The 24,477-nt window shown below is 45.7% G+C and overlaps 1 protein-coding gene across 1 annotated transcript in view; it reads left to right on the top strand.

The window, feature by feature from the left end:
* Window positions 1-7,073: 7,073 nt before the first annotated feature.
* Window positions 7,074-24,477, top strand: part of LOC104909358 (potassium voltage-gated channel subfamily D member 3-like) — an 18,594-nt gene continuing 1,190 nt past the window's right edge. Inside the window, exons 1-2 of the mRNA XM_019623151.1 lie at window positions 7,074-7,673; window positions 18,417-18,589. Coding sequence (XP_019478696.1) covers window positions 7,521-7,673; window positions 18,417-18,589 — 326 coding nt within the window. The 5' untranslated portion in view covers window positions 7,074-7,520. The remainder of the gene's footprint in view (window positions 7,674-18,416; window positions 18,590-24,477) is intronic.

Here is a 24,477-nt window from a genome sequence, read left to right as displayed (position 1 = left end):
AAAAAAAAAAGCATTTATATATATATAAAGCATATCTTCTTTGATAAGATGTAATGACACAGCGAAGTGCTGTTCCTGTTAAGGAGTAGACAACCACCCTGCATGAGCTCTGAGTTGCACAGGCCAATGGGAAGTTCCAGGCTTCACTTCCTACTCCTGTCACCTTCTGCTGTGATAATGACAGCCAAAGAGCCCCAGGTCTGTCATTGAGGAGAGCCAACAGAAGCTCTCTGCCATTAGGTCTAAGAAGGCAGGGCAGAGATGCAAGCACTTCTCCATTCAGAGAATGCAATTTCCAGCAATATTCTGGAGGGAAAGAGAGGAGTAGTGACAGCTCGGATTTGCAAAGCGCAAAGAACAAATTCATCTTAGTAACATTTCAAAAGGTATCTGAACAACTGTGGTATCATCTTTGCAGTGAACAGGAAATAATTATGTGCTTAATATTAAGCAAGGGCTGAAGCAATGTGCTGAACTGGGGCCACTGCATTAGCTGGAACACATTCCCCATTTGCTGTGAATAATCCCTGCTGGCTACAATGAAGGGGTTTTTAACAGCTGGCACATGTTTGAAAGAGCAAAGAAATTGCTGCCAGGAAGTCTCAGGTATGGTGCAAGGCCCGATTTGCAGAGGCAATGAAGTTACAGAACCTGAGTCAGGTGGGTGACAGAAATAGCGTGGAAGACATTATTAGCGTGAAGGTGCTAATAGGGGATATGCAAAGCAGCTTTCCCAGCACCCCTGCAGCCAAGGCAGGAGATGCAGCCGCTCAGGCCCCGTGTAGAAATGTCTGTGCTGCAGCTGCCCCAGCTCAGCAGAAGGCAGTGGTGGGCGCAGGGTCCTTGCAGGAGTGGGTGCTTGTGCTCTCATTGCAGCCCTTTCTCCTAAGGTCTCTGACATTCCTTCCCCTGCTCCTTTTAATGAATGGTAATAGAGAACACTCGATTAGAAGCCTTTCATCAATTTAGGAGTAGGGGCTTTAGCTTTCTGACCTACTTTCCTTGCCAGTGGAATTCTAGTTTTAGCTTAAACTCAAGGTCTGAATGTTACCCAAATTCAGACCATCTGTTTTAACAGCCTACAGGCTGAGAAGTCGATCCAAGCCAAGGAGAATAAATGGAACCAGTGTGTGCATATATTAAGTATTCTTAACACTCTGTGTATTCAATAACTGACTCAGTTTATTCCTGAGTCTACATAAACATTCCTGTTGCTTTAGGCAGGGAACGCTGCTGTTGTAAGGAACAGGTTTATGCCACCAGATGCTACCAAAGACCTCCACAGTTGGTCATAGTTCTGGAGCAAGTACAGCAGTGGGCAGGCTACAACTAACACCTAAGGCCTCACTATGGCTTTGAGGAGGGTTGGTGTGGGCTGCCCAGGAGCAGAAATCCCCCCGTGCAAGCCATTAGGGAACAACCTGCCCTTCTTCCTAATTGCTACTGGTAGAGAAGCAGCAGAACTTGCAACTCCTCAAAGCAATTATTTTCAGTCTGAAGTATGCACACAGTCTCAGCGTGCTGATAGAACTGCCACTGACCAGTCCTTTCTTGACTCTAGCAAGTTCCCCCACAGTTATCTTGAACCAGTACATTCCTACAAAACAGCTTCTGGCACTGTAAAGAATCCCTCTCAGTTTGAGATGCCCCGTCTTCTCATTTCATTGCACGTTCACTTTCATTAGAATGAGAAAAGGGCTTAACAGCATCAACAGTTATCAATCAGCACTATGTCAGAGCCCCCCACTAAGCAAATGCTGACCACAACTCTTCACAAAGCCCAAACCAGCCTGAGTGCTGCAGATAAGCTCCTGTCCTTAGCGCTGATAGGCATCTACAGAACACAGCCCCTCACAGCTTGGCTGTTGGATGTAATTTCAGCAGGATATCCAGGGAGGATGAGAGCATCCGTGTAAACAATAACAACTAAAATATGCTAGAGAAAAAGAAAGCAGTAGTGTAAAAAAACAAGCCAAATATCACAGAAGTTGAATACCCAGCTGGGGAGCTGCCCAGCTCAAAACAAGGCAGAAAATAAGTATATTTAATGTAAGAGAAGCCTAGCATGAAATCACTCTGCACTTCCCCAGACACAGCAGACTGCCATTCCAGTCTGTCACTCGACAGCCTGCTCACAGTCCTCGCATGTTGGCTGCTCAGGTGCTCAGCAGTGCATCGCACCCTGCCTGGGTGTAGGAGGCTGGAAAAGCTGACATGAGATGTACCACGCTGTCCTCACTGACACCCCATGGTCTGCGTCCACAAAACGATTTCAAAACAACTCTACGTTTTGAAAATATCGTGCCAATATTAACTAATTAATCATACAGCACTTGTTCGAGACAGCTCTGAAGGTATACGCTGAAAATGGCAATAGCACCTTTAGAGATCTGGGATAGGTGACAGGATAAACACTGCTGGGGAGGAACGTGGCACATGTGAGCTCTAAGAGCTCTGGGTTTGGTGGGCTACATCCAGCAGGGCACATGAAACCAAGAACGGGGCAGAGGAAGAGGGAATGGAACCCTAAAGGGAAGATCTGACTGGCACCAGTCCTGCGTTGTAGCTTTTAAGCTCCTGTTCATTTGTCATGTGCAAAAACAGGGAAGGAATGAATAATACTTGCTTTTGTTTTCATTGCATCATTGGAAGTGACACGATCATTATTTCACTGGAGGTTCAAAGAAACATTAGCATAATTACCTTGGATTTGTACCTATTAAACAGAGGGACATCAGCTCCTCTGAGCTGTCAAATGCAACACACACAGCCTCACAATGCAACTGAGACTTTCTGGCTGAATTTTAGACATTTTTTCCCCTTTGTGCAAATCAAAGAAGGGCAGAATGATTTACTTACAGTACCTGGGAAGCTACACGCCAATTCCATACTTTATTCTCTCATGTAAAAGGCGTTCCAAATCATTTCCACAATGCAAAACATTGCATTGTTATTCTGTCCTTATTTTCCTAAAAGCAGAAGGTAAGAGCTTGAGGGAAACTGCCTTTTTGACCTTACAGCACTGGGCAAAAGCTTGGAGAGAAAGAAACTCTCAGAGAGCTGTTAATGGTGGTATGAGGCAAAATGATGTGAAGCAGCACGTGGCTGCTTTGCCAAGAGAGGTGTTGGGATGCAGGCTTACCAAACAGCAATTGCACTCTTATCTCCTCTACATCACAGGAACCAGCAGAAACAATAACTGTACAATAATAATATTTTATGAACATGAAGGCCCTCCCCAGGCACATGCCTGATATCCACACTGCCTGGAAAGTTGGCATAATAGAGGGCTGCTGGAAAAGAGCATCCTCTGCAAAGCTCCTTCACTGTCCCCACAGTGCTGTTTGTTACTACAGATCCCTATTTGTAGGGCTGTGAGCGTTGCACAGAGAGAAGAGATCACCAGAAATGCTGCTGAGAGTCTATTTTTAGAGTGAGTCATTTGATGAGCTGTTCAGCACCTTATTTATTGCTGTCTCCAGCTGGAGGAGCTAAGCAGCATCCAGACACCTCTGCTGCTAAAACCAGAGCTCAGAAGCAGTGACCTCTATTTGAAAACATTTTCTTCATTGACAGAGAGAAAAACAGCAGCACATTACGCTGCCAGGGCTAATAGCTGCTAATTAGAGTGCATGCCATATAACCCCTTTTATACTCCAAGAACAAAGACGTCCCAAAACAAATAAATAAAATATTGATGCTCTATACTCACAGCCTTTTCCAGCCTACAGACTGAGCACTTAGAAGTGCTTTCCTAATGCTTTGCTTCTTGTTTGTTTGCTGGGAGGCTTTACTTGAATTTTACACCACGCGGACCTGTGGGTGAGAGCCTCAGTGCTCACAGAGCTTCCTGGGAAGGAGAGCAGCCTTGCCATATTAAACATGGGGTAACCACGCTGAAGTTGCAGAGCACCTGTGGGTCACACACCTCTGTGAGCAGCAGCACACGGCCGCAGGTGCAGCACAGCACAGGCAGTGAGCAGAACGACCAATTCAGCAGCTGCAAGCTGGCCAATCTGCTGCCATCCAACTGCATTTCTGGCAAAATAAACAGAAAATATGTTTACCTCTAGGCATGTTCCACTTCTAACCTAGCCAATTCTCGGCATTTATCTCTGGATGTGCCCACAGCCATGTGCAAGCTGTTGCCTCCAGCTTTCTCTGCAATGCCTTGCATTATTAACACTGATAACGCAGCAGCACTTGGGGTTCTGCTGGGTGCCCTCAGGGCTTGGGGCATTTACAACCTCACCCAACCCAGAGGGCAGAGCTGGCGACCAAATGCCATTTCAGCAATGGGGAACTGAGGTCCAAAAAGCTGAAATGATTTACGTAAGGTCATAGGAAAATCTATCAAATTTGTGGCCTCTGTTGTTTGCATTAACGGCTCGAGCATCCTGTTAGACCCCCTGAATGTTAATCATTACCTCGTTCTTCTATCTTCTTATTGCTCTAATGAGCTTATTGATGAATTACTTAAAACGCACTTTCTGTAGAATATTTTTAGGTGACAAGTTGCCACGTACTAAACAAAAAAATGGGAAAGTTGGATTCTTTCATTCCACTGAAAATAAAGTTTGGGTTTAAAAATGCTCAATTAGTGCTAACTGAAATCCAATACATGAGATTATTTGGCACTGTCTCTGTTATAAAGATGCCCTGTGCTATTAGTACTGTGCACCATTCAGGACAAAAACAAATTGTCAGTCAATAATTAACAATGCAGAAGCCATATGTATATCAATATGAGCAGGAGTAGAAAGACAGCAAGCTACTGATTCCATCCCAGCCCCATCCCAGCCCATGTTAAAGGCAGGCCTCACATCTGCAGCACTGATGTTCACACACACACCTTCCTCAGCAAGATGAGACAGAATGCAGTTGCTGTGCCAGCCCTGAGCCACCCCTGGCAGCACTCATCAAATGCACTTCAGGTCTGCACACTGCCACAGCTTTGTATTCCACCTTGTTCCTCCTCCCTTATAGCAAGGAGAAAACACAAAGAAAAGAAAAAAATTGCCCTGCAGATGTCAGAGTAATGCATGAATTCTAAGCCCAGCATGGCAACAGTGCTGAAAGGAATGCACACCTGGAGCTAACCCAGAAACCTTGAAGGTCTGAATGAATTTTTCTTTTTAAGAATAGGTCATCTAAAAATGGCCCAGCTCACCAAAGCACAGCAGCACTGCACTCTGATCACAGAGCTAGGACGTGTCCCATTGTCGCTGACACCTCCCTTGTAGGTCAGTAGCCCAGCAAAGCCAGAGAACACTGCTGCAATGTGCCCCATACAGCCCAGAGACCCCCATACAGCCCAGAGACCCCCATACAGCCCGGAGCCCCATGGCCAACAGTGATCCCTCTGCAGGTAATTCTGCAGCAGATGCAGAGGAGTCGGCACTGGGAGGACAAATTCTCACTCCCACGCCTGTGCCACCTGCTCCAACCAGTGCCAGATTTCTCATCACCGTATCTCTCATAATGGTTTTGCAAACAAAGTTCTGCAGCCTCCCAGAAAAATCCTTCTCCGTATTCCCAGATCTTCCCTGAGGGTGTTTAAAGCATCTGCTCTGAAGTCACAAGTAATGAGGAAACTCAGCCTGGGTGTAAGGACAAAACTGAACGAGACTGAGAGCCAAACGCTGATCATTATACTTTGTACAAATGCACTGAAGGGCTTTCTCTCAGTACTCCAGGTCACCAAGATCATGTTTGAGGCATATGATTAATTTTCAGCCCTATTGTGTTAAGGGGCAGCAGGAAAAATAGAGAAAGATTTTTTTAGAACAGTGTTAAATGAGGTAGAAGACCTTGTCACTTGGCAAGAGCTTCAAAACTATCTTGGCATAAAGCAGCAGCAGCTAGAAAGTTAACAGACATAAATAGCACCTTATTGATTTGTGGTATTGCGAGGGGTTTTAGTGCAGTGAGTGCAGGTGAATGCAGAAGGATTCTGCTTGGAACAATTAAGCTTTCACGACTGATGTCTGAAAAATAAAGCCCCAGCTATAAATCACTTTACTTTTCAATATTTGCTCCATCAAACACCAAAATATCCCAAAGAAATCCCAAACGCCATCTGATAGCAGAGAGAAGCCTCTCGTTGCCACTCGAAGGGCCCAGCCTTTCCTTCTAGCACCGTTTTCCTGTTTGCTACAGAACTTCAGCAGTGCCTGCAGCTTCCTGCAGCACAGCCTGACCTGAGCCACAGAGGTACTGTGGGAACTCATGCACTCCAGTGGTTTGCATGTGGCCACTTCAGTGCCAAACTATTTTTTTTCTTAAAATAAAACACCTACTAAACGGCTCGCTGAAGGGTTCTGAATTGACAAGGCCAGTGAATTCAGTCAGTGTCTGTGAGAATCGTGCTCCTGCCATGCTCTAGGGGCATCAGCTCCACGGGAGCTTTTTGCTACGTGATCAGAACGCACCTCCACTTTCTGAATGGGTTTCCATTTGCCCATCAGCCATTTGCAGACAAGAGCTTTGAAGTCCTTCGTAGAGGGCTAATTGCAGAGGAGAATGAGCCTCCAATGGAGATTTCCATTGCACTGGCTGAGCTCAGGGCAGCAACATCTGTACTGCCAACCTCTGATGCCCACCTGGCTATCAGGAGCTGGGCTGTGAGGTGCAGTTGGTCACAATTAAGAGGTTCCATCAGCTGGGATGCCACATGGATTGTGTCAGGCCAAACTGTAAATCGGAATTCAAAACCCCAATTGCCTTTTACCAATTACTTTTTACAAAGCACATTGGCTTTCTCTACTTAGAGCTGATATCAAAGCTTAAGTATAAAACTCCTGCAGAGAATTTTTGTAATTTGCAAAATAAAAGCCACAAACTGGAGAAAAAAAAAAAGCACTTAGCAGAGCAGTGATTTGTTCTGTGCAATCCAAAGAACCTAAGCCAGCACGATCTTCCATCTGCGCAAAAAGGGCTATTGTATCTCTGATTCTGCTGGTAGTATTTAACATACAAGTTACAACAGTTAATGAAAAGATTGCTGGGTCAGACTCTGTACAGAAGTTTGAACATTTTTCACTTGGATTTATTCCTGAGAATTCATCTATTCCCGAATTCAGGCTTTGAATGAACCTTCCCTTTCTAAATGCAAGGGAACTGGGGCGTTCAGAAACAGAAGTGTAAATCAGTCCTCATTTGCAGCTTGATACAAGGGAACGAAAATATATGAGCCTGGTCCCAAGCAGACACACAGCGTTGTTAGGGTTCATTTACACGGGGAGGTGGGTGCTAACAGAGCAGGGCTGCGAGTGAGTTGTGCTCAGCAGCTCACATCCATTCTGCAGGCAGTGCCCTCCATCGGTTTCACTCAAGTCATCATCAAAGCACGATGCGAGGCCACTGCTGGATCAACAGCGTGTGGGATTTGTTACTTGTCTAAGCTTTGCTGTCTGGATGCTCACATTGCTGCTCGCAGTACCTGAAAAGGCTTTGGGAGCCATTGCACGGGTCTGAAGGGGGAACCTCTCTTGTGTGTGTTTCCCCTCAGCTACGGTGACATGGTGCCCAAGACCATTGCTGGGAAGATCTTCGGCTCCATCTGCTCGCTGAGCGGGGTGCTGGTCATCGCTCTGCCCGTTCCCGTCATCGTCTCCAATTTCAGCCGCATCTACCACCAGAACCAGCGTGCCGACAAGCGCCGGGCACAGAAGGTAAGCAGCTGCGCCGGGCACATGGCAGACAGCCATGTACACAACCAGGGATGACATTGCAAAGCAGCTCCAAAAACAAGTCCAGATCAGTGCTCAGTTGTGTCCCAGTTCACTTTTTCCTTTATTCCTTGGACCACGTTCCAAGCGATGGCAAGGAAGCGTATCACCAAGGCTGATGCCGATATGATTGACTGCAGCTTTTATAAGGTCCACCATATTGACAAGCAGTGCATAATTCCCCCCATTTGAATTTCTAATTCCCCTGATATCAGATTAATTTCTGGGCTGAGAAAGTTTTCTCAAGTCAGAAGTGTGACTAATTCTCACATGAACTCCACTGCATGAATACTAAAGAGAGCCAACAAGCCAGCAGCAGGCGGACGGCCGTCCCTCTGGGGATGGTCAGGACGTACACAGGCGAGAGCAGAATCTGCTTTGGTAACAGCCTTGTTCCAGCATCAACCTGCAGTGATTAAATTTCTTCTTTGGGAATAGAAGTTTAGTAATAGTTAGAACTCTGTCCCCATCTAATTAAAGTCACAAAGACATTTACGTGGCTTTTTCAGGACGGCTGGATACAGCTCACTGCGCTTTCTCAGTCCTTGAATACATCCCCCAGCTCGTTATAAGCAGAGCTGAGGACACGCAGCTTTGAAGAAGTAGCACAGACATCTTTCCTAAGTTCCTAGCGTGCTAAATAAATTCTTTTTCTCCTTTAATTGAGGGTTAGATTACGTTATTATTATAAACTGAACTTCTTCCAAAGCACTGATTCCAAGAATCGTAGCTGTGACAAGTGAGTCTGAAGGCTGCCCAGGCTACGGATCATTCTGCTGTTGGCATGAGCTCAGATGAAGTTGTCCAGTGAGAAATAATTGAGGCAAAAGTATTGCAAGAGTGTCCAGTTGGAGGGGGATGCTGAGAGCTGAAGGCTGGGGTGTGAGTAAGGGGCCGGGGGTGGCTGTTACAGCAGCCAAGGAGAAAGGTTCCTTGAAAAGAAAGGGTGAAGAGCAGAGAGCAAAACAAAGCCACCACCAGCAGTGATTTAGTCAGCTCGGAGGTAAATTATTCCTTGCCAAACCTGCACTGCAAGAAAATTAATTACGGGGAGATCTGGCAATCTTAATTTTTTGTGCTATGTCATCAAGGTTTGTTCCCTGGCAGGCAGCAAGGACCAGGTCACTCTGAATGGGAGACAAATTGATCATGTCTGACAAGGTTCACTTTGATAAAATTGTGTTGGTTTTTTCTTCCCCCAAAGACTTTTTTTCCCCTTTTTCACTGACGTGCTAAGAATAGACCTTCCTGACATTGAAGTGATGCCGTTCTTCACCGAATGTCACAGCCTCTGGTTTTAAAGGAGAATTTGACACTTAACAGGCTTGACAATTGAATGACTTTGTAATTCAGGTAGTGCTGGTGCCTCCCTCGCTGCACTCAGCTTGCAGTGTGTGCCTGGTGCTGGCCTGAGGATGGCTCCTCGTCCCTCTCTACCCCAGACAGACAGAGAGGGCAGAGCAGCCAGGAGCAGCTGCAGGACATGCTGCTCTTTACCAGCAATAAGAAAACCCAAACAGTTTACTGCTAACAAGTTAGAGACTGTGCAATTAACAACCCCAAATGACAGTGTTACTCCCACCTGAGCGGGATAGTAAAGAAGTGCGTGGCTGAAAGATTGCCAAAAGTACAGCTGTGAGAAGAATAAAGATGGCCAGAGAGCTTGGTGCAGCAGCATCCCAGAAGGGCACGTGACTCTCCCAAGGTTTGCTGCAATGTTCTGGACTCTGAAACTGTCAGAAGTCCAGTAAGGGTCATCTGCCTTGAGCAAACTCCACCTGCCTTGGGGTAAGAACAAAATCAAACCAGGCCACCACAAGAGTTCCCAGCAGGGGCCTCTTGCACGATGAAATACGCTCCTCACATTTGTGCAGAGGGAGAAGAAGCAATGTAAAGGTTAAAGCACTGTGGAAAACCCTTTCCGAGGTGTGTTTATTCTTTAAGAGATTTGCAAATCGAGCCCAGACACTGGAACGGCCGATGATCTCGGAGGGATCAGCCTGGCTTTAGCAGGGCATTCCGTGGGGCTGAAACTGCAGCCACCTTCTTCTAGGAATACAAAACATGAGAAATCACAGCGCTTGGTTTCGGATCTGCAGTCAAAATGCTTTTGAGGACTGTAGTTTCTCAGTCCATCCGATTCATTTTGTTTATTATCTGGTGCCCTCTGATCCCACGAGAACATGCACTGTACTCTTGAGAAAGCCTTCTCATTTCATCCCACAAGCAATACGTTTTGAGAGAAGAACCGAAGCCCCCAATTTAGGCAAGAAAAGGGCTACCTGAGCAAAACCATACTGCAGAGCAGCTCTCACATATAACTGCAGCATGGGACTGAAAGCTGCAACTTTGGCTGTCAAAAAGCGGACGTACAAATGAGGCGAGGCAGAGGAGAGGACACACTGCCTGGTGGGTGAATTAAAGCGTTCCATCACACAGCCAGTAGCAGCAAAGAAAGGGACGTGGGGCAAGGGAAAAGCCATATCTTCTCAGATGGAAGTTGACAAGAGGAAATAGACGGAGGAAGGTTACTCCAGAGCACAGAGCTCCTCGTGAGATGGTTGCGCACACACGGCTACGACTGCAGGCGGATGCAGAGGTAACTATGGAGATGCTGAGAGGGGCTTCAGCCACAAGGAAGGGAGAGTAGGGACGCAGATAGCTGATTGAGGCACGTTGGAAACAGCCTGTTTCAGAGCTGCCGTCGCTCCCAGAGGCACAGGAAGCAGCCACAGCACTGCCAAGAGGGAAAGCGGTGACGAAGAGAATGCTCAGTCCCAGATTTATGTCATCATCTCACCCATGAGAAAGACAGCCCACACAGCCGTCAATAACAGGGCTGTTATAATAATTGATTTTCTACAGAGCATGGGAGTCAGCTTTGAAATGTTCTGTTTCTCAGCTGACACCCTAAATTTTGGAGGTGGGTTAGTGAGCTTCATTCAGAGCGTGGAACAGAACGGCCAGAAACGGTGAGCAGAGCAGAGCTGGGAGCTCAGCGACAGAGCATGACTCAGTCCCAGCAGGGGATGGGGTTGGGAACTTCAGGAGGGAGAGAAACAATAAGGTTAAATCTGGAGCTGGCTGACATTTAAAAAACATGGGTTCGGGTTGTTGTTGTTTTTTTCCCAACCGCAATGAACCTTCATGGAATATGCTTTCGTTGTTGTTGATATTTAACAGTTACTGACAGGGAGAAAAGACTTTCTGTTTTGTTTTTATTTTGATTTTTAAAGAGAGATTTCAGTTTTTCTGGAGTGGGTCAGTGTTTGCTGCATCACCTAATACAGCTCAGGGGAAGGAACAAAGCAACCAGGAGCCCCCTTCCTCACCGCTTGCTTTCCTGGGTGTTATGAAAGAGGAATTTTCCACCAGTTCAGCCAGTTTGAAATCCCTGGGTGCCAAATTACATAAGACGACTAGCTGTAACTACCCCATCCTCTGAAAGCAGCGATTGAAATCAGCAAGCTAGAGCTTATAGGTTTAGCCTGCAAAGCAAGCCCATTTATCTAAATACCGAGCCTGTTGTCAACAGTGGCCCAACGCCCAGCTTAAATCATATCCATGGGTATCCAGAAGCTTCTCTGCTTTTGTTTCAAGCCTTGAGGCCCTTTCACGTCACATCTCAGCCATAAACAGGTAACAGCCACGATGCTCAGGAATCTGACGCATGCGTCCTGGGGCTGCTCCTCGCGGGAGGTGCCCACTCCCACCTGTTGGAGCTGGGCTGTGCAGCAGCTCTGGCCAGATGGTTCATTATGTAGCACAGTCGGTAGGATTTGTAATGGCTGAGGTTGCCTGCTTCATCCCAGATGTCTAAATAAATGCAATCTGAAATTGCCTTGTCAAGGAGACCAGCATGCACAAGTGTTCAGCCAAAAATGTCATCAAGCTTTGGAGGTGGGTTCTAGAGATCAGAATCTTCACTGTTACCTCTGTGAATTACTTATTTTCCTGTTGCACTTAAGTAATGCAGAATCGAGTGTACTGAGTGCTGTTTAGCATCCATGCAGTCCCATCTACGCACATAACAACACCCCTGTGCCAACTGCAGTGCGTGGTTATGTCTAGATAAGGGACGTGGATGTATCCACAGGCAATAAAGTGGGTAGCAATGGAAGTAAAGCTTATTGCCATTGCTCATTTGTGCCATGCCAGCAATTAGCAGATGAAGAGCAACATTTTTTCCTCAAGACTTGTGGTGCTGAGATGGCAGCAGAGGTCTCTATGTGCCCTGGTCTGTCCGATGGACAGGAAATCCTGCAATCTGTCAGCGTGTTGCTCAGGTCCTCTGCAGCACTCCTCTGCAAACAATCCCAGATGTCTTTCACAGCCCAACTTGAAATGTCCCAAATCTCATTATTCCACTCCTCCCACTCCACCCAGCAGCTGTGGTCTGCAAAGTCTGACTCAGAACACATCTTTGTTGCTTGGAGGTCATGAAAATCCAGTCAACCAGTAGCAGAGGGTATCTTCAGCATCAGATCAGGCTCTCAACCAGAACAAGGCAGGCCCTTTAAAGGCACCAACAAGAGCCTGCCACGCTCTGTTGTCACCCCACCACAGCCCATCTCATTGTTTTGACAAACACAGATACTGCAGCAGCATCACCCTCCCATCCCTCCCTCACTGTGACTCAGGTTTCCTTAAGCATAAAACTGGGATTCATCCACTTTTCTTCCTGGCTCAGTGGCTTCTTGCTGTTAGTTCACGTGCACACACAGGTTATAAAACAAAACCATCTCACAATAATACTATCCATGCCCAGGATTTTACATCTCCACATCAGAGCTGCTGCACAGCAGTTTCTCCCAGCCATCCCCAGCAGCAAGCAGGGCACCAGGAGCTGCTGGCAGCTTTCAGAACACTTTATGGGGAAGTCAGGGCCTGCCTGCAAGCATTGTGCAAGAAGAAAAAGGAGCTCGAGTCACTACACAAATTGCTCCTTTGGAAATAGTTTCTCTCGTCTCTCTTTGTCGCAGTAGAGCACAACTCTTCTATTTACTATGCAGCCCGCTGCCTGCCAGTAATTTGAGCCACCTGTTCCTCATGTAAGTGCAGCCATTTAGACCGAACTCAGCATTAACTCTGAACAAATACAATAATAAAGAGTAATTCTACACATTGTCCGGGAGCTCCAGCATCCACAGCCAGCGCATTTCTGTCCACGTATGAAACATCCGTTGGTTGGTAACTGAGTCAGGACAATTAGGAGCCATTCTGATAGGAACGTGCAACAATGCTGGAATGCACAAACAAGGGCCAGAGAAGCGAGTAACCATGACAACTGCAGAGCTTTCTGCTGACAAACCAGAGAGTGCTCCAGCACCCGATATAGCACGAGAAGCAGGTTTTTCCCTTGATGTTTGCCAAATCAAGGCATGTAGCCAATGTTTTGTGGCTGTCAGTGTAAAGACGTGAGCTGTGACACACATTCTTCTATAAGCCTTCATTTACCAGATGTGACCACGGGATGGGTTTGTGAATAAAGAGCAAAGACAAGAAAAGGAATGGGCTACGCAGAAAGAAAACGTCAGTATAATGGCAACTAATTAAACCTGGTGGTAAATACACGCAGGCTGGAAATCAGAAGACATTTTCGAAATAGATGAATGAGGTTCTAAAATAGATGCCCTGTAGGAGTGAGAGCTTCACTAACACTCATCCAGAGCTTAAGTTTGTCATGAAGACGTGCAAAAGGAAGTTGGCAGCAGGACGGGACCAGCCTCAGTGCTCCAGGGACTTCCCAACCAGTGTGTGCGTCCCAAGTCAAGTTTTGCATAATTTGGTTCTTTCCAAAGTTCCATTTCATCAGCCAGAGTACCTATGACCAGTACAGAAGTTGAGGTCTATTAAGCTCCATATTCTGTGCATCGTTCTCTAATAGGTTGAACATCTTCTTCAGCATTGGGGAAGATTAAGCAATAACACCTGACATGACGTTCTATTGCTTTAATGGTGCCCAGGGTAAGTTATGATTAAAAGGAGAGCCAAAGAGTTGGGGAGGGGAACATTTCCTCTCTGGATAGTAATGAAGAGGTCCAAAATAAGATCAAAGATCTGATTTTAAGAGGTTCTACCAAACTGTATAGGAATATAAGGAGTTCTACACAGTCTATTTTCCATACGTAGCTCTACGACATACCCCCCCAAAGCACATGGCAGAATGTTTTAACGTAAAGATTTGGAGGAGCAAAGTCCAAATGCACATACTTCCTTTAATTAAAAAAAAAAAAAAGGAAGTTGAAGTGACTGAAGGATTACCTGCAAAAATCAACACTTCTAACCCTGCACTAACTCCATTGCCTCCTTATTGCAACAGCCAGACAGAACGAGGGTTAGGAGAACAACCACTGGTACTTATTATATGGGCCATTTGCTTCTTAAGCAGCTATTATTCACACACTCTTCAAATGCACGTAATGACCTGAGTCCTAATCTGGCAGCCCAGCCTGCTTCCAAGCTCTGCTGAAGTTGGCATAGCAGCTTCCCAGAGCCCTAAGTAGGACGAATGAGCATCACTTGGCTGTACTGAAGAAAGCACTCTACAGGCAGTAAATTCATTTAACTTCCTGACAGCTTTAATAACGATATGTAAGTATATATAATTATTTTTTAATAGAATAACTTTGTTTTCCACGTGGCAAAGGAAAACTACAACAACAGCCTGAGGGGCTAAACTATTCTCCACCAGATGAAGGTTTAATCCCTCCCTAAATTACATCCACGTACTGAGTTCCTGTTCAGAAATACAAACTGATGTCATTGCTGAATTCCTGTTAAATTTAAAACTAAAATCTAAAACTAGAGCCAAAGGTACCCCAGAAGAGATCATTTCTGGAACGTGAGAACATCACTACAAGAAAATACCTCACGCTATTCCATACACTGAGCCCCACTGTTAGCTCTGCAGGAACTCCATTTCAACTATTCCATATCCTAAAACTCACTACGTTCTTTCCATCGAGAATGGAAGTGCAAACCCAAGCTAGGCCACACATGCAGACAAATGCAAGAAAATGAAGCATTTACTGCATGGCTGTGATATTAGACCTCAGAAATAAAAAAAATAAAAATTAAAAAAAAAATACAAGAACGATTCTGTTGATTACTTTGGAGAATAGCTTCATTGCAGCCCTCAGAGCCCAGCAGCGTGCACACATTGCACCACTGGACTGCAGCTGTCACCAATGGCACTACTACTCATACTCAGACTACTAATAGCTTAGGAGGAAAACCACAAAGCACTGTTAATTGCCCAGCGCAGTGGCACTTTCTGCCAGGAATGCTAAGCGTGGCTTTAGCAGATAAAGTGAGATAAGAAGGATGATGCTAACAGCAGAGGCAGCCCAGGGAGGGAGCAGGACCTGATACACGTGTTCCATCGCCTTGCTCAGAGGCACTGAAGGTCTGGAAAGCTGAAGATGTCTGGCAAATGTGAAATTATGTCATAGGTTGTAACTTAATAGCTTATAATACCATATAAATCAAGAGTGAATGTCGTCTCCATAAGTACTAGATGAAAATCATTAATAAATAATAATTAGCTGTTTCCTGGGCCTGCCATCTGGTAAGCATTTCTCCTAGCCTGCAACTTCTGCTTCTTTCCTGCTCCAAAGCAGCTAGAGGATGAAGACACGCTATTCTTTCTCTCCTTCATTAGTCCCTTTGGGAAGTGCAGTACCCAGGATGCTGCCTTCCCCTTCCCTCACCCCACTGCCTCCCATGCACAGGGCTTCACAGCTGCTTATCCCAAATCTCCTTCCTTACAAAGCAGCAAAAAGACAGAAGTTATGGAGACCTGCCTTCCCTCCAGCTCTGAAGAACACACGTGCGCCAGGACAACCAAATTAATCACTCGAACCTGCAAGTGGCTGTCATTAGTATTATTATTTTCATCCTAGAAATTATCTTCCAGATTAGGTCATATGCATTTTGAGATCCTGCTGTTTCCTAGCAACTCCTCTTACCACTTCACATGCAGACACAGTGTGCCGCTTTCTTTTCCATTTTTAGACTCTTGGTGCAAGGGTTATATTCAGTAACAGTGAGCTCAGGCCTGGCCCTGACGACCTTTAGTCTGTCACATCTGTGGGTGAGATGCAGAAGGCAGCTATCCCCACCAAAGACACTTGCAGCAGACTGTCTGAAAACCCACAGTCCAGCACTTGTGTCCTGCAGAGCAGAAGTACTGAGCAAAGGGCTGAGATAACAAAACTGCACCCACAGGTGTTACAAACTGGCACCGTTTGGAGGAGCATCAGCCTAAAGCTCTAGGTTAAATATGGGACAGGGCGAAGTAAAGAGTTCCCTATAAAACACTGCTCAGCAAAGCTTACGTGGGGTGCCCTAAATGCAAGGCTTCGGCTTCTGTCATTTGCTCCTCACCTATTTGTCTCAGCTCCTCACCTTTACTCTCAGCTGCAGTCAGAATCCCGCACCTTGCACCAACGTGAAGGGGTACCTGAACATCACAGAAAGCTTGCACTGCTTGGTTGGAAAGCTTTCCAGGTAACACACTTACACAAACAGGTTTGAAGTATGGCTTTCGTACTGTTTCTAGTCCAACTGGGGAAACTGTCTGGAGGGCCAAACCAATTTTAGGCACCAATTTTAATTAACTTCTCTAGCTGACTTAATCAAGATATCTACCAAATTTAATCACGATGCAGGCACGGTTAGGTGATGTGACTCTCTTAGACAGCCTTCTGCGTGAGGAAAATAGGATTAATTCCTGCCCTGCCCCACTGACATTTTTTAAAATAACAGCGTCTGTTCTAAACTACAAAAGCTATGGGGTTTAATTATTAAGATAGCTAGTGGCCCTATTTCAAAGAAGAAAAGAGAACAGACCTCAGAAACGAACCGTCTCCAGTCCATGTGGAGTACAGCTATTAATATTTGATCTCCTGCTAGCCTGGAGGCAAAGGGAATAATGTTCATTACAAGAGCCTAAGACTGAATCCACTTTAACAATTGACTGAACTGCTGATGATAGCAACCGAAGGCGACGATGAAACCGTTCCCACTGTATGCGAGGTGCCTCAGTTGTGAACTCGTTCTTCCTGCAGCAAAAGGAGCTGATGTTCTGTCAAGCCCAGAAAGGAAAAGGAAAGGAAGTCTTCTGGAAACAAACAGACTTCTTACATCTCTCCATCTGGTACTCGGGCGTCTGAATCAGAAAGCCCTTCTGAAGACAGAGGTTTAAGTCTGGAATGAGCCAACTTAAGAAATGCAAACTGCTCAGCTCGAGGCTCAGGCGATGCCTGCCTGCAGTCCCTGCACGCTTTCATGCAGAGGTCAGCCTCTGTCCAGGTCCCAGAGAAAGAGCAAAGACCTCAAAAAAAAAACAAAAACCAGGAGAACCAATCTCCCATTCTTGTTGCATCTTCAGTACAGAGCAACTTTCAGACATTTCATTCTCACATACTTGGAGAGTTAAGGCTAAGATGGGACCAATGAAATCTAGGTGAAATATAGAAAAGAAATTCAATTTTGGATGTCCCCATTTTGGGGTGTCAAAAAGCATGCCTATTTTTCAGGCTGGTCATAACCTGCGCCTCCTAATTAAGGCTGCCAACCCATATCCTGCACCCGTTGTCTCCTGAGAAACTGCCTGCTGAAGCTGGTGCTCTTAAGGTTCAACAGATCTCCCAAATACTGAGAGCCAGAGTCACTCATGCACGTACAGTAATAGAGCTGCTGGAATTATTACCCTCTCTGGACCCACGGCAGATATTTGCCTCTTGGCTTTACTCTTCATAAAGCTCATACCCATTAGCACCTCTAATTAGAAGGGAAAAATCACGAGTTCCATGTTATTTAAAAGATTATGCAGCGTTTTAAAATACAGCACAATGTAATTATTTTTAATAGCCACAGCTATTTCATGTATTTACTTTTAATGGTGTTTGAGTCATAAATTAACAGTAGAAAAGAAAAAGGCAAATCAGCACTTGACAGAGAAGGAGACAGCATTTGAAAAGATTAACTGAGAAGCTGAAAACCTGAGGGATCAAAAGGGAAGAGGGCCTTATTAGCTTTTCCTTCTTGTTTTGTTCTGGACTGTTTTATCATTTAACTTGCCCCTCTGGAGGTCAGGGATAAATGAAAGTGAGAAGAGTGTTGATGCAGAATGACTTCTGTCAGTTTGCAAAGAGATGGATCTTTTTGTCCCAAGTTAACAGCTAGCAAAGTTAACGAACTAACAGTGCCAGTGTAGAGGACAAAAGGAACAAACAAAGTGCCTTTCTGTGCTGCAGGATGAGGAATGCAGACTTTTTAATAGTATCTCTCAGCATTAAGCCAACAATCCATGCTACTCAGGTGGACAGTGGAGCAAGTTACCAAATGTCACTCAGCTCAAGACAAGCGTCTTAACAAGTTGCCGTGCATATTACCCCCCACAGAAATGACTAATAACTTTTGAAAGAACAAACAGATCTGCAGGAACCTTTTTCTTATCTCTGGAAAGGCCGTTAGCATTAGCAGATCATGCACTTCAGCTATTTGTACTCAGGCAGGCAGACCTGCACCAGCTGTTCCCAGCCACAGCCGCATCCTTTGAGCCCCCGCTTCTCACCCCCAGGACTTTTCAGGTACAGAGACCCCGAAGCATCCTTTGTTCAGGTACAGCCAGCACAGCTGTGCCAGTCTGTAACTGAAGCTTGTTTGTACCTCCTGCAGAAAGCTCGGCTCGCGAGGATCCGCGTGGCCAAGACAGGCAGCTCCAACGCCTACCTGCACAGCAAACGCAACGGCCTGCTGAACGAAGCCCTCGAGCTGACGGTGAGTGCAGAACCCCATCCCTGCTCCTCCAGGCTTCCTTCTCTCCCCATTGCCACCCAAATCACAGAATGGCCCGGATTGGAAGGGACCTCAAGGATCATGAAGCTCCAACCCCCTGCCACATGCAGGGCCACCAACCTCCCCATTTAATACCACACCAGGCTGCCCAGGGCCCCATCCAACCTGGCCTTGAACACCTCCAGGGATGGACGGGGCATCCACAGCCTCTCTGGGCAGCTGTTCCACCACCTCACCACTCTCATAGGAAAGAATTATTCCCTGACATCCAACCTCAATCTCTCCTCCCTCAACTGCAAACCATTTCTGCTGTTACCTCCCCTTTCCAAGAGCTGACTCCCCTCCTGTCTGTAGGCTCCCTTTAGGTACTGAAGGCTGCACTGAGGTCACCCCGCAGCCTTCTTTTCTCCAGGCTGAACAAGCCCAGCTCCCTCAGCCTGTCTTTGCAGGGAGGTGCTGCAGCCCCCTGATCATCTTTGTGGCTCCTCTGGACCCTCTCCAACAGCTCCCTGTCTTTCTTGTACTGGGGGCTCCAGGCCTGGACACAGCACTGCAGGTGGGGCCTCACAAGAGCAGAGCAGAGGGGGACGATCACCTCCCTGTCCCTGCTGGCCACCCCTCTTCTGGGAATCTGAAATAATTCATTACTCAGCTTGGCAGCCTCACACACCAAATGGCATTATACCCTAACTGCCCTCATATATGATTTAGGCAGTGTGGTGAAATACTCATCTGTATATGATGTGCTGGATAAGAGGAAAACAATTCCTTGGGCTTCTTCTTGAGCCAAGGAAGGATCTGGCCTCCTCTCATGGACCAGCTTCGTGGTTCCCTCAGAATCCAAATGCAGTGAAGCTGTTGGAGCTGCACTGATTTACACCACCCAGCACCTTCCCATGCTAGAAATATTCACACTCTTTCAACGCAGTTATTTATTAGAGAGAGATTTCTATAAATACGGACCATCTCATCGTGCCCAACAGGACAGGAAAACATTCCCTAGCTCCTGTTTCAGGCAGTTTGGTGGTAGGTTTATTTTTAATAGAAAGGCATCTGGAGGCTAATATTAGCTATTCGGGAGGAAAAATCTAAGTGCGTCAGATTGCTCAGCAGAATCAGTGAAAAGGAGGGGAGGTTATTACATTAAGCCTGATCAACACCAGAGTCAGTTTTAGTACATTTCATGGATTCCATTTCAAATAAATCAGCCTTTCTTGTAATGCGGGGAGCAAAGAGCAAGATGAAGAATGTCTAATTGAGCCCCCCTAAACTCCTTCATGCATCCTTACTCGGGGCTTAATCCTTCAAACATCTCCTGCTTTCCCTGGCATGCATCCTTGCCAGGGTGTTGGCATTTGTAAAACCAAAGCTGAAAACCCTTTTCAGCTCCTGGTGTTACGAACTGCTCGTTGGGACCCGAGCCCATTCCTACCCAGTCTCAGTGGCACGCAGAAGCAAACTGTGCATCACGTGGGATGCTACTCTGTGCACGTGTGGATAATGGAGTTGGGTCCTTTGCAACCAGAATTGCTTTTAAGCAGACCCTACAAAAGCACTTTACTCGAAGCACACATTTGAAAAGCAGGATGCCTGGATCATCTTGTTCTCTCCTCCAAAATATGTCCCGATTGCTCATCCAGCATCTCCTGCTCAACACTGATAGATCTGCAGAGCTGGAACCATATGCTGCTCTTGAGCAAAGTTCCTGCATTAAGAATATATTGAGAGACCAGGAAGACAGGTCACTCATAGGCCACAGCTTTATTCCCCATACAAGAAAGGCTTAGGAGCAGGACAGCTCAGATGTCTATTTCATTTCCCAGGAACACACCAAAATAAATATACTACAAGTTTAAAATTTGCTTTAGTGCTTTACATTCCTGGTTTTTAAAAGTGCCAGAGGAGATAAGCACGGGTACTCAGTTTTCACTTGATCTTCCAGATTGTTATCCCAACGTGAATCTCCTCGCATCTCTCACTAACCAAAAATCCCTGCCAAGACCACTTGCAGAAGAGCAGCTGACACACCAATGCTTAAATCCAAAATGCACAAGGTTACAAGAAATATTTGGCTGGATGGGTTCATTTCATTGTCCAAAAGTAACTGGGAAAAGGGGTCAATTTTGTTTTCCTACAAAACTGTCGTACACACAGGGAGGATAACAAAAATTCTTCTGAAGAGGCTCTGGAGGATTCATTTTGCCTGTTAAAAATTTTAGATATCTAATAGCACCTAGAGCACTTTGCAAGCTTTCCTGGGTGCAGCTTGCTTTCTGATGGGCACACAGCTCTAAATGCCACCACAACTTCCCCCCAGTCCACTAAGATCCATGATTTCCACTTTGAAAAGCACTGATGGTGCGAGTTTCTATTAATAATAATAATAATAATGTAAGACAATATCCCCACCCTAAGGAACTTCCTGTTGAAATAGCCAAAAGCAAGGGCTAAGAGGAAGGAAGAATTGCCATCTGCCTGTGACATACAAGAAATAATTTACTAGAACAAGGAACCTGCCAAAGCCATGCCTGGCATCTGCAACTCCCCCAGGAAACAAGCTCTGGCTACTTGAGGGCCAGAGGGCTCACACCCAGAGCACAACCCAAGCCATGTCTCTCCACCCAGAGACAGCAGCATCATTTCCACTACAGAAGATTCTTAGTTGTAAATATCTTAGTTCTCACTTCAGCTCCACAAGGCAAGATTTTATGTCCTTCCATTTTATGGCAAGAGAACAAACAATTCTTAAGAGAGAACAAAAAGTGAATGACAACATAACCCAGCCAGCCACATTTCTAAGCTGCAAAAACATGAAGGAACGTGACTTCTGTGGTTGCTGCATGAGAAGCCAAAATATTATCTACATTCTGTGCATAACCCTCAGCCAAATTAGCATCCAGCTGCTTTGCTGATCAGGTACACATCCCACTCTGATCCCTCGCCCAGGACTTGTGCTAGCTGCGATGGCCTTACGTGGCCAGACATCCATAGGGCTGCTTTCTTACCCAGCAGTAATTCCAACTGCAGTTATTATATGGTCACGACTAGATAGTAGCCCTTCCTTCATTAGCAATCGCAGAATACCACAATCTAGGTATAATTTCTTTACACAATCACCCTGCAGTCTGACACCTTGAGGGTTTGACCTGGAGAAAAAACAAACACCCGCCTTGCCCTAAAACAAATCGTGGCTGCGACTCCGCAGTCCAAGTAATAAACTGGGGAAAGAAAGGCTGTTCAAGACTCCAGAACATGTGCCACAATTTCCTTTCATTAGCACAGAATGAACACACTGACACCATCTTTCAAGGGAACAGCATGTCTTCAGCCTGTGGGCTTCCATCGGAGCAACGAACACATGAAGGAAAGGATTGATCCAAGGACAGCAGCAGGAGGAAGTTCTGCTGCTAGCAAGAACACAGACTCTTGCTTCAGAAACATGGATTTGTAGCATTTTGCATTTGCCATCTAGACACAGAGTACTCAGAGCTTTCTCTTCTCATTTAGAGAGCTTTTTAGTGGGCTTTATGTCAGAAGCACTCGAAGGACGGTGAGCTTCCCATGGCAGCAGCCTACATATCCTCTTAGCATTAATCTCCTTGTACAGCTAGCTGAAATTCCCTTTTAGCTCAAGAGCTAGGCTGTGTATATCCTAGGAACAGTAAGTTGTGGGGTCTCGTCCCTTTCCACCAGCAGAATCTCCTAAGCCATAGATAAGCATTATGGTCACTCCCACAGCACGGACAGCCTAAGCACCAAACCAGCACCAGAGTCCAATTCTGTGTGCTGAAGCACTAAGTAGACAGTAAAATAGAAGTGTCTTCGATATCAGAACCAATGCTACGGTGTGTTTTAGTCTCCATCGAAGCAACCAACAGCTCATGAATGCCTTTCAAGAACAAACTGAATAGGAGCTGGCATCAAACTCTTGTAAATTTAGCATCCCCAGGTCAAACAGCAAGCCAGCCAGTCCCCCCCTCCCCCCCCTTCCATTACAGAAGACTTTTCTAATGAAGACACAGATTTTGTTTGCCTGCAGAAGTGTGGGTACCAATAAATGCAATCTCTATAGGCATAGAGTCCTCGTAGTAGTATCAAAATGTCAACTGGTTCTGCAGCACTTGGCATTGCTGTTCAAGGGGCAATACTTCTTGCAGACACTTGGTTGCCCTTAACGGTTTCTGTTTCTGAAAACACTGCTCCGACTGAAGAAAGGAGGAAAAAAAAAGATAAGGAAGAATCATACTCAATGATACTACTTTATTCTTGGTCGCTGCCATCCCTTGATCCATTTCCATCAGTGGCAAGATTGTTCTTGTAATGGAAGACAAAGGAAGAGACTGAACTTTACCACCAAAATCTGACATTTGGCTTCTTTCTTCTGTCAGGGATTGGAAAGCTTTACATGAGGATTTGCTTGAGACAAAGATGCTTTTGCAATATGTGCTTTTCCACTCTCGTTTTCCAGTGTTTTAGTGCAGCCTCATATTTGCTTTAGGGCTTACAAGGACCTCTTTGGGAGATATTCCAACACGGACTTCGCAGAGTCAGTAATCTCAGCAGGGTAGGAACAGGACCTGCTTGATTTGTTAGTTCACCAGGAGAATTGTTAATAAGAAAAAATTCAACTCATTTTTTTTCTTAGGCTACTCCTAAAAATACTTATGGGAATGCTCAACCTTCCAAAACAACAGCAACAAGAAATCCATAACCTGCTAAAGAAGCATTCCTATAGGAATCTATTAATTCCGTGCACAGCAAGTCAGCTTTATAAGTGTACCAATTCAGCTCTGTTTTGGCATCTGTCAGAGACAGAATTTTTCCTTCAGTTAAGGATCACAGAACCATCCAGAACACGTGTTTGTGGTGAATCAGTGGGACACAGGGGTGTAGTTAAAAGCAATGCCTTAAGCACAGCTGAATTTGACCCCCTTGAGAGCAACAGACAAGGCTTGGCACTCCTGCTAAGATGCTCTGCTGCATCTCCCATCCCACCTGTTTTCTCTCCCAGCAGTAGAATGCTGCTGTTTTTGTCTAAGCAGAGACTCAAGCCATGCACACCCATTTTTGACTTTCAGATTCAGGCACTGCAGGAGACACCAGGCAACTCTTATTTAGGGAGCACAGGGAAACATTTCACAGCATCTAATTGCCATTTTCATGCATTTAATTGTCTTTGAAAATGCTACTCATCAAAGACTTGCTCAGATTGATGTGTCACGAAGCCACAATGAATTTTAACACTGGGGAGTTTAAATGGTGGCAGTAAGAGAATATCCTTAAGAACCCAGATCTTAAATCTGCCACTGCAGAACAGAGGCAGTGAGAAAAATAATCCTGGTTCTTCAACATCACAGACACTCTCTAAACAACCCATCTCTTGCTTCCATTTCTGAGGTGTATCTGATCACAGTGGAAGTGACAGATGCTGCACTTTGAACACAAGCATCTGACTGTGGATCAGAAGCACAGAGCGCTGCTTCTCCCCCCACACCCAGCTCAGTTTGCCCATCTACTGCAGCTCTGACGAATGATCCTAAACATTACGTGCATACTGAACTCCAGCTCTCAACCTCTCATCCACATCTATTTCAGATCTTTCTAGCAGATCAAGCCCCTCAGCTCAACAGAGATGGAGATCCAGAGCTTATCCTAAGCACTGCTAACACCACAGCTGAGCTGTCCCTTCCCCAGATTCCTGCAAGACACAGCCCTGATGCCAAAGCTGAGCCCTCAGGACCTGCTACCAGTTTCCCCCAACACACCAAGGCATTGCTTCTTTTTCTCTTTAGCTTCTGTTTCCTTCACATCAGCTACCTGCAGCACTTCCAAGGCTTCCTCTGCAGCTACAGAATGGCTAGAAACACACTGGTTTTGAATCAGAGCTCATTTGCTCACCTGAGCTTATGAGCCAGATCACTAAGGGGGAAAAAAAGACAGG

This window comes from Meleagris gallopavo, chromosome 28, assembly GCF_000146605.3.
Source record: "Meleagris gallopavo isolate NT-WF06-2002-E0010 breed Aviagen turkey brand Nicholas breeding stock chromosome 28, Turkey_5.1, whole genome shotgun sequence".
NCBI lineage: Eukaryota > Metazoa > Chordata > Aves > Galliformes > Phasianidae > Meleagris > Meleagris gallopavo.
This window is presented reverse-complemented; position numbering and strand designations above follow the sequence as displayed.